This window comes from Catharus ustulatus, chromosome 12 (genome assembly GCF_009819885.2).
Source record: "Catharus ustulatus isolate bCatUst1 chromosome 12, bCatUst1.pri.v2, whole genome shotgun sequence".
NCBI lineage: Eukaryota > Metazoa > Chordata > Aves > Passeriformes > Turdidae > Catharus > Catharus ustulatus.
Window position 1 is genome coordinate 3430284 of NC_046232.1, and position 15090 is coordinate 3445373.

Consider the following 15090-nt stretch of genomic DNA (forward strand, 5'->3'; position numbering starts at 1 on the left):
CTGTGTTATATAAATGAACAGAGAAATCTGTTTTTCCCCTTCACATGTATAAAACATTTGCCAAGCTAATACTTGCAAATGTTTTTGCTAATATATTTGCAAAGCTACAGTTGAGCTTTTTCTTTCATTCTGACAAAAGCTGCGCCAGTCAAAGCTCCAGTGGTGCCTGGGAATCTGGGAGGTGAAGGCAGTAAACAGGGGAGATGAAAGGTGCTGCTTGTCTTCACACACTGCCACAGGAAGTGTTTTCATTAATGTGCTTTCAGGAGAGACAAGAATCTGTGGAAAGCTTTTAAAACTGCTCTTTCACTTAATTTTACTGTACTTTCAACTGACATCAAATGGGGCAGGGATGCTGGTTCCACATGCTCCAGTTACAGCCCAGGGTTGTGTTACCCATCCAAGTCAGACATGCAGTGCTTTGGGATGGTGTGGGAATGGCAGTGATACCCTGGGGCTTCCCCTTGCCCCTTTCCCTGCCAGAGAGGGGGAGATAACTGTGTACCACCCACTCCTCTTGGGCAAAAGGAGACACTGAGAATCAGGACTTAAATTGAGGCATTTGGCTCTTTTTCTTGTAGCTTTTCTTGGCTTATGAGGCTTATGAGCACTCACAGCTCGTAGGAATCTGTTAGAGAAAAATGTCAGCCGGGTAAAATAACACGGCTGCAAAGTTACAGTAAAGGATTAGTGCAATTAGATTTTTTTTATAGATCTGTTTAGAATACAAATACGCTGTTAATAGGCTGCAGTTGCCTTCCCAAAGTGTAGCTGCTTGATTTCTTATACAGCAAATAATAAAAATCCAGTAATTTTCTCTACTCCACACACATTCACTATACTTGAAATAATTAAGTTGCGGTAAATAAGACTTGGGGATATTTTGGATTTTATTCCAGATACTTTTTGTGCATTTCATGATGAAGGGTCGAGAAGATTTGTGGACACTCCCTCAGGGAGGGAGTGCTGGGCCAGGCAGAGCCTGGGGCATTGGTGAATGGGAGCAGCCAAAGCGTGTAAAAGGTATTAAACATTTCAGGATCAATATGCAGAATTCACAGCTGAGAGGATGAAAAAAAGCCAAACAAACCATGGTTTGTTGTGGAGGTGGCATAAATGGAGAACTTTATCCACTGCTCAGGGTAAAGAATGTGTAACTTGAAGGAGCTGTTGACTCCATAAGGCATGTTCAAGCTCCTGCCTAAACTGCTTTCCTGGTCCTGGTGGGCTCAGGTCTGAAATGTCATTTCTTTGCATTTTTTTTCTAATTTGCACCCTTAAATGGTGCTCATTTGAATACTGGAGCTGATCTGGATATCAGATTTAAATATTATATACATTTTTACCAGTTCTGCATTTGCCAAGTCTTCCTGAAATCTGATGCAGTAACATACTGGTTTTTGTAAGCCCATATTATTTCCTTTATATGAGTCATTGATTGATGATCCCACTAAGATGTTTGGCTGATATTTATGATGGGTGTTGTTATTATTAAAGGGTCCTGATGCTGTTCTATGATCACCTGACCAGAGTGGGCATCTCTGAGGGCTTTAGCTGTGCACTCTACAGCTTTTAGTTTGGGCTTTGCAGACACAGACACTAACCCTAATGCTTAGTGGAAACCCAAGAAAGCTGGGCATACTACTGGTTCTCTCTTGTTTCCTCAGCTTCCCCAGGGTATTACCTTGGTACTGGTGTGACTAAAATCTACCCTAGTTTTCCATGTCATTGAGGACACCTTCTGCATCCCTTTTTTCCTGTGACTGGTAATGTGTTCTGTCATCCCACTCTAACCCTTTCTGCTAAAAAAGTCTTAATTTGAGGCTTTCTAGTTGGCCAGCTCACTTTTACAGGAGGGTTACGAGTTAAATTCGTGAGGGGCAGGTTTTATTGCACCTGATTTGTCCCTGGGTTAAACCACAACAGCACCTAATGAACTCTGCAAATAACATTGAATTTTATGGGATAGAAAACTGGTGTAAATGTGTTCTTAAACTAAGATTCTTGGTAGCATTGTAGGATGTCTGTAGTAGAGTGTATGTGCATCATTTCCACCTTTCTGCTGTTCCTGTTTTCTCACTACTGCCCTGAAAGATCAATAAAACCCTCATTAACACATTGCTAAGGTTACTAGATTTTTATATATTGTGGATCAGTGGTGTGATTGGGCAGTGCTTGGTAGGAAACCAGAGAAGGGAAGGGGCTGCAGAGTTAGTTGTGCTGAGTGTACAGAATTTACTGATTATCCTGATCTTTCTGCACTAGTCCCTTAAATTAGGGACCCCCGAATCAAATGCTGAACTTGCATTTGTTTTCCCTCTCCCCTTCTCCCTTCCTTCTCTCCCTGAAGGCAGCTCTGAGGTGCTGGCAGAGGTTACTGGTTGTGCTTTCCCTCAGGAGCTGTTGAGCTGAGGAACAAGCCCTGGTGTCCCTGGGCTGTGAGAGGGAGGTGCTGGGGCTGACTCTGGGGAGCTTTGCTGTGTTGGTTGTGACCTTGGGTGCTCTCCAGCATCTGCTGTCGGCTGCTGTCACAGGATGCTGAGTTAAAGGGATTCCCTTTGCTCTGATCCAGTGCTGCTGTTCTGTTTCCAGGCCCTCTCAGATATTCCTTGTTTGATCTGGCATTAAAGGTATTTGTTAAGAATTTTTTCCTCTTTCATGAAGTGTGGCAAAGGTATGTCTTTAGAAAGACACTGGAAATGATGTTCAGCAACTTTCCATCTGATGCTTCCTTGCATATTTTTTTCATGTTCATCCTTTTCATTTTATGCTTCTTATAGAAACCAATTTTTTTTTCTTTTCCTCCCAGCATTTCTTCCTGTGTGGCTCTTTTGGCCATTGCTATGATTGGAGCCCCCCTGACTTGGTAACAGCATTTCCCTGTGCCCTTTACACTTGTGAGCATCCCTTAGCATCTCTGGTCTGCCTGGAGCCCTGGATTGAAGAGGTGGCCTGGGGGAGGGACAGCATTCACTCAGTGCAAAGCTTGTCTCACTTAAAGAGCATCTTAAACTGAATTAGTTCTGTTGGGTGCCCCATAACCTCATTGGCATGTGAGAAGTGGTAAAACTGCTTTCCCCTTGATGCACAGTTCTTGGATGCTGCAGCTTGTTTACACTTGGGAAATATTTAAGTAATTGGTTTCAGCAAATAATTCCCTTGTGATGTATGGGTACTTTTTTCTGTATTTTATATTCTAAACCATTTTTGAAATACCAGTCTGGCAAAAAACCCACCCTGTCTGAAGCAAGGAATCTGCTCCCTGATTGTCTGGGCTTGGTTTGCAAACCAGCAGGGCATCTCCATAGGGAGCTCAGCATCTTGTCTGGCCTTGGGAGGGTTTGGGAACCGGTTCTGTGGCTCTGAGCAGGCTGGTTTGAGTGGAGCCCAGACAGGGGGAGTAGGGCAGGATGAGCAACCTCCTTGCATTGTGTGCAGTGTGTATTTTGAGCCTTGAAAGTGGGTTTGCTGTTTGTCCTTAAGCCTTGGAAAGCCACTTTCTTTCACATCTCTCTGAGGAGGTAAATTAGGCATCTGAGTGCTCAGAAGACTGGAACTCTGGGAGAGGAAATCCATTATTCTAGGAAAAAATGGAAATTCCTCTTCACCTACTGTAACAACTGTAGCATCAGGAGCCAACATCTGGGAGCTATTTCTGGGGAAAAGTCAAAGTACTGTTGTTCACTGGGAGGAACAGAAATGCATTTTCTTCCTTTTGTAGGTGTCTTTACAGTGCCCTCTAGTAAACTTGTGGAGAAATGCTGGAGGGATCTTTCTCAGGCCAGGTGGAGAAAATAATGAAAACAGTCCCTGAAAGAATTAAAAATTAAATAAATAATGGAGCTCTGGTCCCCTGGGACTAAAGTGCTTTTTGAAGGAAGCTCTGCTGATATTAAAAACTGGTAGTTGCTTGAAATGAGAGAAATGCCTTTAGTATTCCACAAAAAAGGGAAAAGATGGATAAAATCCTTTAAGCTCTCCCTCTGAAATGGTTGCAAGAAGGAATTTTGCAGTTAGGACCTTCAGAGAGGTTCCCTCATTGGCTTTATTCAAATACATGGTGTTTGATAGTCTGACTTGTGTTTCCTTTGATTTGTAAAAACAAAATGGCCTTGAAAGAATGTTTCCTTGCCCAGGGTGAGAAAGGACCTCACCTTGTGATTTGTGGGGCTCAGCTGCTGTTTGCAAATTCTGTAAAACCCAAGGATATTGTAAAACGACCTGAAAGAAATCCATGTTTTTGGACTTGGTGCTTGTAAAGGATTTTTTTTCCTGGCACACCAGGAGGAACAAGATGTGCACCGGAAGTTGTTTTTGAAGCACAGCTGGTAGGCAGCTTTTTATTTCCCTTTTTTTTTTTTTGAGTGTGGATTTAAGGCAAGTGAATGAATTCTTGTGTGTAGGAAGCAGTTTAAGAATATGGACTGGACATGAGGAACACCTCCTTGGTGGGGTTTTTTTGGGACAAGGTGTAGAAGGGTACCACGAGAAGTGGTTCCAGTGAGCCCTGCTTTAGGGGAAGAGGAGTTGGTGCCATCTTTTCTCCTGCAGTTTTCCAAGCTGAACAGAACTGCATCCTGACAGTAAAGGGACAGAGAGCTTGTGACTTGGTGTCACAGTGCTTGGGAGCAGCTGCTGAAGGGAGCCATGGCACAGCACCTGGGACAATTCACTGTAAATAATAAAATCACTTCCACGTGTTCCAAATCCAGGTAAAAATGTCTAACTCTCTCAAGGCTGTGGAACTGAACACCAGATGAGTGCATCTCCACAGACATCTGATCTTGGAGATTACAATCTGTGTTTGGATGTGGCTGCTGATCATTATCGTGTTTTTCTTGCCATTATTTAATAATATATGAGGCAATGGTATCGCTTACAGACAGAATGGTTGGAGTAGATGCAGAGATGCTTCCTTGCAGTGATTAACTGCAGACACACCACACTATTTGGGGACTTCTGAATTCTATTCCTGCACACTTTTTTAATGAGCTAATTTTTTAAAATATAATTTTGTGCTTGAGGTCCATCAAGAAGGTCAGTTAAGATTAAACCAACAATAATTTGTTATTTAACAAATGAAAGGTAACTGGAAATATAAACAGAGCTCTAAAGGCACTGTTGCAAAATGTGGCTTACTCTGTCTGGTTCTTTGTTTATTGGCTGTGCTGTCTGGATACTCCCAAGTTACTAAGGCCAATATTACCCATATTACCTCTTTGTCTGTTACAGTAATGCTATTGTTATGGTGACTGTCTTGGTTTTTGTGTTCTTGTTGGTACATGATGTCAAAAACCTTCTCAGCTCAGTAACAGCATAGAATCTGGGAATGGTTTGGGTTGGAGAGGACCTGAAGGATTATCCACTTTGCTGGCCATGGGAAGTGCACCCTCCACTGTTCCAGGGTGCTCCAAGCCCTATTCCAACCCCTGCCAGGGGCGGGGCAGCCACTGATGCTCTGGGCAGCCTGAGCCAGGGCCTCACCACCCTCACAGGGAGGAGTTTCTTCTACCTGAAAGGATCTCTCTCCCTTGGGGATTTCAGAACAGCCCCTTTCCTTGTGGGTTGGTGGAGTTTGAGGCACCACAGCATTCCTCAAGCACCATTCCTAGCCCACAATTCCCAACCATACTGGGGTGAGGAGGAGTTACTCTTTCTGATGGATATCTTTGTTTCAGTGTATTAAATCATCAGAGGAGGAAATCTGCTTGAGCTGAAGAAGAAAGGAATCTACTAAGTCTGGGAAAGTCTGGATTTATACAAGGCATTACTTATCTTATAATGTTCCACCACTTGCTCTGCCAGGTTCTGCTGCCAGCTGCCGCTGGAGTTATGGAAGTACCAGCAGGATTTATACTGTACTCTGCAGTCAGGGCTAGCTCTTACACTCCCTCTTTTTTTTCTTGATGCTTAAGTGCAATTTAATTTTTGTCTGGTATAATTTGTGGATTGCAGAGTCTTTGTGAAGCAGGAGCCTGAAGTGGCATTTGGAGAGCACGGTTTAGAAATGTGACCTTGGTTTTTGAGTGTGGTGAACTTGCCAAGCACTGTGTGTTTGGTTGGGCTTGGGAACTGCTTTATGAAAGTAAAATCAAAAGATGTTTGGCTGGTGTATATTGCTGTTGTAGTTTAATTTGATCAGGTGGTCTGTAATCTCTATTGCCTATAGGAGAAAAATGTAATATTAAGCAGAAAATACATCTTTGTCTAAGCATTGGTGCATTGTGGTATCATAGATAAATTCTGCTTCTTGGAGAATGCAGAATGCTTTTGATATTGTCAAGGAAAATAAATTACCAAGCTGGTAATATATACATTTATTTAGAGATTACCACATGCAGCAATTTGCCCACATAGATAACGTGCTCCTCAGCCATGAATATGTGAACAAAACCACAGAACAAGTTCCCTGTGAGCTCCTGCTGGCAGCCTGCAGGGAATGGTATGGGGAACATCTTCACTTAAACTGCATCTGGCTGATTCTGGAGGCAGCTTTTTGTAATGATGTGGGTTAGGAAGGGCAAAACACTGTCTTTAGGATTATAGAGGCCATTGGGAGCGTTAATTAAATTCTGGGGAAAAGCCTTTTAAAAGTGCAATCCTGCAGCCAGAGAGCTTGGAGCTTTTATTGACTCGCAGCACATGAGAAGGGGCTGCCTAACAGTTCCTGCCAAGCTGATCAGGCTTTGTCAGATGCTTCTGTTTTACATGTCAAGCTTGAAGGGTGTCATAGCCATACTCCTAAATTGCCTTGGAGTCAGAAGGACAGGTATTGCCCCCAGTGCCATGTTGTTCTTCAGCTCTGAACAGTGAGTGATCTTCCCTCATCAAAGCCCAGTCTGACTCCTTCCAAACCAAAGCCTCATCTCAAGTCAGCTAATTGTGATGGAATATGTGTTTGGCTGCCTTAATTTATCATGTTTGGAAAAAGGAGTTCTGAAACCTATGCTGCACATTTTCCTTTTGGATGATTGTTGCATTTGGTCCTCGTAAAATGTGATGTGGTTTCTTTCCAAAGTGAATTACAGTGTTGGAGCCCTGTGCTTGGGCTGCAGGTGCTGCTCATCCTCAGGAGAACATCCCAGCTGAACAGTTCTGGTGGCAGCCCTGAATCCAAGGCAGGTCTGTGGCACTGCTGGGGAAATCTCGAGAGACATTGTCGTGCACCAGTTTGAGGTGATTTATGTGGAGTCAGTGGGACTGAGATGAGAGTGGTTTTGTCTGGAGTTATTTTCCTAAGTGCTGTGATTTCTGATGAGCTCGTGGCAGGTGGTTGTTAAAGGATGCATTTCAGTGATTTAAGGTGGATATTTGAGTGCTTGTGTCTTCCAGAAATTAACTGGATAACGAAGGAAAGCTTCTTCCCACTTGTGCAACTGCTTGGCATTTACTGTTCCACACATTGCTGTGTCTTATAAAGATGTACCTCTGCACAGAAAATGGTGCAGGACAGGCTGGAAGCACTTTGTGGTTAAATACTATCAGATCACTTTGAGGTGATGGGTTTTGTGTTGGCTGAAACACAAAACTGATGGTTAATTATGAGAATTTGGGGATAGAGGAGCTACAAGGAGGACTAGAATGCCCCAGAGTATTTTTAATAGTAGGGGATAGGAATGTATGGAAGTAGTGAATTTGGCATCAGTTCCTGGACAAATTGGGTGAGGTGAACATGCTTATGTTTCCCAAACTTAGAATCCTGGAATGATGTGGGTTGGAAGGCACCTTAAAGCTCATCCAGCCCCACCCCTTGCCATGGACAGGGACACCTTCCACTATCCTAGGGTGCTCCAAGTCCCAGTGTCCAACCCAGCCTTGGACACTTCCAGGGATCCAGGAGCAGCCACAGCTGCTCTGGGCAACCTGTGCCAGGGCCTGCCACCCTCACAGGGAACAATTCCTTCCCAATATTTAATCTAAACCTGCCCTTTTCCACTTTTTAGATATTCCCTGTGTCTTGCCCCTCCATTCCTTGTCCCCAATCCCTCTCCAGCTCTCCTGGAGCCCCTTTAGGCACTGGCAGGGACTCTGAGGTCTCCCTGGAGCCTTCTCTTCTCCAGGTGAGCACCCCCAGCTCTCCCAGCCTGGCTCCAGAGCAGAGGGGCTCCAGCCCTTGGAGCATCTGTGGCCTCCTCTGGACTCTCTCCAGCAGCTCCATGTCCTGATGTTGATGCTGGAAGCTCTTTTGTGGGGATTTTGCACTCAGGTGTTCTAAGTAAACTTGTGTTTGCTGTCTTTCAGTCCCAGAGTGGTTGATGGTATAAACTGTATTTGTTACATTTTCATACTTAAGGAAGAGCAAGGACAAAGATAGAGTTCAAATTTGGCAAACTGTTTCTTGGAAGATGGAAAAATTTTGGAGGACCGAAGTGTAAATTAATACAGTTAGGCAGGAATAATCAGCTAGTCTAACATTAAATTGAAAGTAGCAAGCCTTGCAACAGCTTCCAAGAACAGCATCTGGGGCTTATGGTAGTGATGCAGTCAGCAGTGCCATGATGCTGAGCTAAACCCGACTGCCTGTGCACAGGGATGGGCACAGGTGTGCTAAACCCGACTGCCTGTGCACAGGGATGGGCACAGGAGTGCTAAACCCGACTGTCTGTGCACAGGGATGGGCACAGGAGTGTTAAACCCGACTGCCTGTGCACAGGGATGGGCACAGGAGTGCTAAACCCGACTGCCTGTGCACAGGGATGGGCACAGGAGTGTTAAACCCGACTGCCTGTGCACAGGGATGGGCACAGGAGTGTTAAACCCGACTGCCTGTGCACAGGGATGTTAAACCCGACTGCCTGTGCACAGGGATGGGCACAGGAGTGCTAAACCCGACTGTCTGTGCACAGGGATGGGCACAGGAGTGTTAAACCCGACTATCTGTGCGCTGGCAGGGCTGAGGAAGGGAGTTGTGGAGCGTCCATGTCTGTGGCTCCCTGACATCTTCTCTGTGCCAGGGCATTCTGCTGTACTTTGGCCCATCTGGCTCCCTGCCACTCATCTCCAGAGCAGATCTGGAGAGAAATAAACTCCAGCATGGTGGGAATGAGTGAGATGTGTCTGTTCCTGTTTCTGAGCGGGGAGACAGCTTTAGCATGAGCTCCTTGGCCAGTGTTAGCAGAAATGGAGGCAGGGTGCACATGCCTGTGTGTGTTAGTGTGTGCAAAGGGATGGACTCCCTGCACCAAATACACACCCATTGTACCCAAAATAAGATGCTGTCCTTGAGCTGAGTAATCAGTAGGTTGATGGAGTGGGAGAAATGTGGCTCATTGGTAGAAATAGAAGTTTATTAAGGTGTACAAACCATTTTTGTGCAGTGTGGTTCTCCATAGTGCCCCAAACTCCAACTGCAGATCCTCTAAAAAACTGGTGTCCATTCTGGTTTAACTTCCTTCAAGCTGGAATGGAGTTATTTACCAATCCTTCACGTTTTGTCCCCACTGCATTCAGTGCAGGAGCACAGGGATATCCTGGGACAAAGCAGCTAGTGCTGTATCTTCCCAGGGCTCTTGGCAGGAGCTTGGCACCTCTGAAGCCTGGTTGAGAATCTGCTTCCCATTCCTCCTCAAGGTTTATGGTCCCTGTTGAGCTGCTCTCAGGTCTTGGTGTGACCTCCCTTGACATTCTCTGCTCTGCTCTATTTCCTTGGACCCCTTTGTTGCTTCCAGAGCAAGAATGATCTTACTCTATGGATGGATTGGATCTGCTCCAATCTGCACTGGGGACTGGTAGGGTAAACAAAAATATGCCATTCCCCTTTTAAAGGTTTTCTGGGTTTTATTTGAAAAGCCAGAGTGAAGCAAAACTCAAACCAGTGGTTGTGTTCTCATGGGGATCTGGATTTATACTAGAAAAACTTAGAGAAGCCTGTAATTGAGGTGGGGCAGAAATGCTTCCCTTGGAAAGCTCAGGGACTGTGCAGCTCAGTCTTTAATAAGAACTTCAGATTTCTGTGGCACTGGAAGAGATTATAGAGGTAAAAAGGTCAAAGGTTTTCCTGCTGCTCATGGCTCTTGTTTCTGCTCTGCCTTTTGCTGCATGAGAGCTGGCACTCGGGGTTTCAGAGGCGCAGGGAACATCCTGTACCTCACAGGGAGCATGTGAGAACATCCACACATAGGTGCCCTTGTACAAACCAGAGTAATGTAAGTAGCTCCTAAGAATTTTTCAAGTTTTATTGATTTTTTTTGTTCTGTATATTTGGTTTGGGTTGGGTTTCTTTTGGGATGTCTCTTATCCTAAGGATTTGGATCCCAACCTAACAGGTCTCCAGCCTGACACTGTCACTGGGGAAATGTCAGTCTTTCTAAAATGTTTTGCATTATTTCCTTTTTGAATTTTTGAAGGTAAGAGAGCGCTTGAGCGCTGTCAGCTGCTAAGGCAGTCGTTTATCTGTTGTTTCTTTCACACCACTCCTGCCTTATCTCCAAGTTGCTGTGAATTGTGAGTAGCAGACAATGGGCTCCGTGCAGGAAGGCTGGAGTCCCTCTGCGGGGAAGCTGGAGGCTCTTTGGAGACCAGGGACTCTCTGTGTAGTTCAAAGATAGAGGAAATCGTATCAATTTGTTAATTAAGGTCATTTTAGAAGGTAAATCCGATTTTAAAAACCCCACAAACAACCAAGCAATGGGAGAAGCTGCAATGCTTCCAGGACAGCCTTTGTTTGCAAGTAAAGGTCGTCTTCAGAGTTTGTGTTTTTTCCTCAAACCCCAGAACTATTCTGTGGCGTAATTAAACAAATCTCTCAATTAAATGAATATTTGTCTTCCAGGTGGTCTTAAAATATGTCACATTTTTTTATTGACCATGAGATGATGGTCAGTGGTGAGAGATGAAATGGTTTTGAGATGAGCAGTTTGTTATTGTCATATGAGTGTAATTTCTAAGGTAGGCTTCGAAAACCGAGGTGCCCTTTTTGCTGAACCCAGTGTCATGCTGATTGGAAAACTGTTCTTCTCTGGAAGAATTTGTCTTCTGTTTCCTACAGATGATTAAATTAAGACAAGTCAAAGTGATATTAACACACAATCATTCTGCTTGACCAAATACACCAGAAAGACAGTAATTAAAATTCACTTCTTAATGCAAACTAGATGTTAATTACAGAATTCTTTGGGGAATACTTAAAGTGGAAAAGTAATCATGTTTATTCTGGGATAGAATGGAAGTAAAAAAAAAACCACTGTAAAACGTTTGCAAGATGTTTTAAGCTCAGAATGGGAGACTTTCTCCTGAGGGCCGAATTGTTCTTGATGGTTCCCAGTCTTGGTTCCACAGACCAAAGGACAGCACTGCTGGGAGGGCACCCATGCCAGAGAGGCTGAGAACAGAGCAGGGAAATACATTTTAGGGTTTAAAATCTCAGAATTTGACGGTCCATGATGTGAATAATCAAAGCAGAAAACACTGTCATCCAGACCAGGTGTTTGAATCTGTTCAGGGGGAGGATGCGAGCAGTGATAGCGCTTGTCCTCATTAACTTCAAGGAGGGTGTGTTTCACATTAAAAACTATGCAAAACTAACCCAAAAATTCTGTGATCTTTTACAGAATCGCTTGTGAGAACCTTCACTCCGTTCTACTTCCTGGTGGAGCCCCTGGACGTGCTGTCGGTGCGCGGAGCGTCCGTGATCATGAACTGCTCGGCTCACTGCGAGAGCCCGCCCAGGATCGAGTGGAAGAAGGACGGAACTTTCCTCAACTTGGTGTCGGATGACCGCCGCCAGCTGCTGCCAGATGGATCTTTATTAATTAACAGTGTGGTGCATTCCAAGCATAATAAACCCGATGAAGGATATTATCAGTGTGTGGCAACTGTGGACAGCCTGGGGACCATCGTGAGCAGGACAGCAAAGCTCACTGTGGCAGGTAAGGCTCTGGGTGTGTGGGTGTGGCTGGGAACGTGCTGATGGAAGGGAATGCTCTTCTCAAGGAACAGAGCTGGTTCCATCAGCTGTCAGGGAAACTGGGAGTGTGGCTCTCATTTTACTGGCTGGGAGTTGGCATGTGTTCTGCTCCTCTAAGCAGCTTAATGTGGGGTATTTCTCAGGGAAAGCTGGAGATCAGGAAAGCTGCAATGAATGGATTAAGACAAGTGTCAGGTGTCTGAAATCACAATGGAGATTTACCACGGCTTAGAAGGGGGAAGAAAACAGGATTTTACTTTCTTTATGCATAAATAACCTTAAAATAACTTTCTGTGCTTGCATGTGGAGAATTACCTGCTCTGCCTGAAACATTGGGGGTGCTCCTAACAGCATCTCTTCAGGACTGGGAGATGGGTAGAGGATGGAGTGCTGGGGAGTTGGATTTTTCTGTTTCTTGAGTATCAGGTGTGAACCAGGAAGTTTGAAAAGTAACAACTGAACAAATGTGTACAATTTTCCATTAAAAAGCCCAAGTCATAACCTTGGCTTTGGTGTTTTGGGTACCTTTTAGACTTGATAGGTGATAGCTTTATTTTGGGGGGTAGGAAGCAGTGAGGGAATGAAGCTTGAAGGTAAAAAAAAGATGATGTCTGGGAAAAACGATCTGTCTCTTGCTTATTTCTCAGGGATTGGTATTGTCAGCTTGTGTCTTGTTAACAGTAAAGCAGGAAGAGACTTGTAATTACTGAGTGAGGGTGAGACTTCAAAAACCAACCAAAAGTAAAAAACAAGGTAAACTAAGGCACTGTAACTAGAAAAAAAGCCTATGAAGCTATTTTCCTTTGTTTCCCTAATGATGTTTGCCAGCCTTTTTCAAACAGTTGTTTTTGCTTTGCTTAATAAATGTCTCGGGGTAATGAATTCTTTCTGACTGGTGCTCCTGCATCTCCCAGAGCTGCTGCTCCCATCGTTTGTATTCAGATGTTGTTCCCATTAACTTGGCTTGTAGCATTGTTGTGAAACATCAGCAGTGTCAGAAATAGAAAAATTGGGGTTTAATACCTTAAAAGAGTGACTTTGAGAATCTCTTAATGAGGAATAGATTTCCAAGCTTCTCAGCAATGAGGACAATAAAGGCAGTTCTCCCACACTTCTCTGGAGCAATTACCACCTCCTTGCATTGCTGCTGTCGGGATTAATTCTGCTGCTTTCCACATGAGAGCCTTCAGCCTCCTGCCTCTGCCATCAGCCTGCTCTATATGATCATTAGGTGAGGTTAATGGGGTTAAAAATGAAGGTAAGCCAAAATGTCTGCTGAATTTCCACTTCCATTTTCTCCTATCTGGGTGGAAGATACTATTTCAGTTGATATTTTCTAAATTGATGGAACCTTTAAGAGCCTTTTAGTACTTGAAAAAGAACCCAAGTATTTAGAAAAAAACAAAACCCAAGAGCCTACTTAAAAAGAAAACCAAAAAATCCAAAAAAACCACAACAAACAATAATGCAGTTCTGGTGAGGTTTTTTTTCCTAACAGTCTTAGCTAGAAAACAGAACAAATACAGTCTGACCCAAGACAATAAGGACCTTCCCCACACAACCAGTTGCCCCTTTGGCACACATTGGCCTGACAGCTGGGTGTTAAGATTATTGATTGATTCCATGCAATAAAAATGGTACTTTTATTGCCCAGAACTAGAGGAAATACTGGTGACACATGTTGTGCATTGCCTTTTGCCATGCTGTGCCTTGGAAAACTGCCCCTCTGGCTGCACTGCTGCAGAGGCTTTGGCAGGTGTGGATGTGTGAAAACCTATTTACCACCCCAGTCAAGTGCCAAGAGCTGGGTAAGACCCTGCTGGGTTTAATCCCCTTGTAGGGGGAAAGGCACATTGGTTGCTGAAGGCTTTGGAATAAGAGGTGGAATATTCAAATTCTGGTTTAGCCTACTGCTTTGCTTTTCTCATTTGAATCCCTTAGTTTTAACAGTGGTTTTTAATATTCCTTCCCACTCTTTGTTTTAATTGGCATCTTTCAGGCTGTGGTGAGTGTGGGCATTGTTAGCATAGTAAGGGCTCCCCTTGGCCTCAAAATTCCAGTGGGAGGGAGCTAATTCCCCTCTTAATTGAGCAGTGGGGTTCCTCTACTGTGTGTGTGTGGTGCCATGCACCTGATTGCTAAAAGGGAACATGATGAAGTGTAGGTTACATGTTTTAACAGCTTCTTACTCATTAAATAACTCCTGAAAATGACAAGTTCTGGTTAGTCATGGAGGCCAGGGCAAGGAAATCCAGTAAAAACATGTTGTGTGCCATCATGTGGATACAGGGCTGGAATTTTGAGTCTTGCAGCTGCACAGCTGGTGGATGATGCTAAGTGATCTACCTGCAGGAAGGTGGCCCAATTTGGATAAGTGTCTCAAGTTGCTTAAAGGACATTCTGTGGAGAGATCTAAAATTGTTGGGTTTTGGAGTCTGAAGCTCTTTGGTTGCCATAGGTGATGGGGTTTGTTCAGTGAACCACTGTATGAAAAACTCAACCCAGAACATGTGCTCTGAGTGCCTGGGCCTGGAGTGTGGGTCAGGGATTGAAGGAATTGCATTAGAGACAGACTGGCTGGGGTTTGCATCAATTTGTGTGTTTGACCCAGCTCTGAACGTGCTGTGGCAGGGGAGCAGTGGCAGCTTTGCTGTGCACTTGGCAAGGTGCTTTTAAAGGACCTTTTCTGTGATGAATGGAGAAGACTTTGCTCTTTGGGTTTTTGGAGGTGTGAAGATCAAGAGGTTCTGTGGTAACTGAAACTCTGAAAGATCTTTGCTGCCTTTAGATTTTAAAAAGTCAAAGGATATGATAAAATATTCCATTGTGAAGAACACTTGAATTAGTCTCTAACTTGAAATTGTATGCTGCTGCACCTTGGTAGTGAAGTGTAGTAGTAAATCCTTGATTTTTAGGAACTCCAAACAACAATAAATGTTAATTTTCTTTAATGAACAGCAGTTTGGGGATATGAGTATCACTTTCCCATTCTGTGTGAGCCTCAACAGTTTGGTTCCTTCAAACAAATGAAGTTTAAGTTTGTCATGACCAGTTTCTAAGGGCAGTGGAGGGAGAAGGTGGTCATCCAAGTCCATGTAATGTGTAGGATTTTCCCGTTGTTATGATGGATTTGAAGTAGGGAAAGTCAAAGGAACTGCCTAATTTATGTAAAGCCACAACACTTT

General features: G+C 44.1%; 1 protein-coding gene across 7 annotated transcripts in view; it reads left to right on the forward strand.

Moving 5' to 3' along the window:
• Positions 1–15090, forward strand: part of NEO1 (neogenin 1) — a 168114-nt gene that overhangs the window by 42189 nt on the left and 110835 nt on the right. For all 7 annotated transcript variants that reach the window (XM_033070546.1, XM_033070547.1, XM_033070548.1 and 4 more), the window contains exon 2: positions 11550–11867. In XM_033070546.1, the coding sequence (XP_032926437.1) occupies positions 11550–11867 (318 nt within the window). The remainder of the gene's footprint in view (positions 1–11549; positions 11868–15090) is intronic.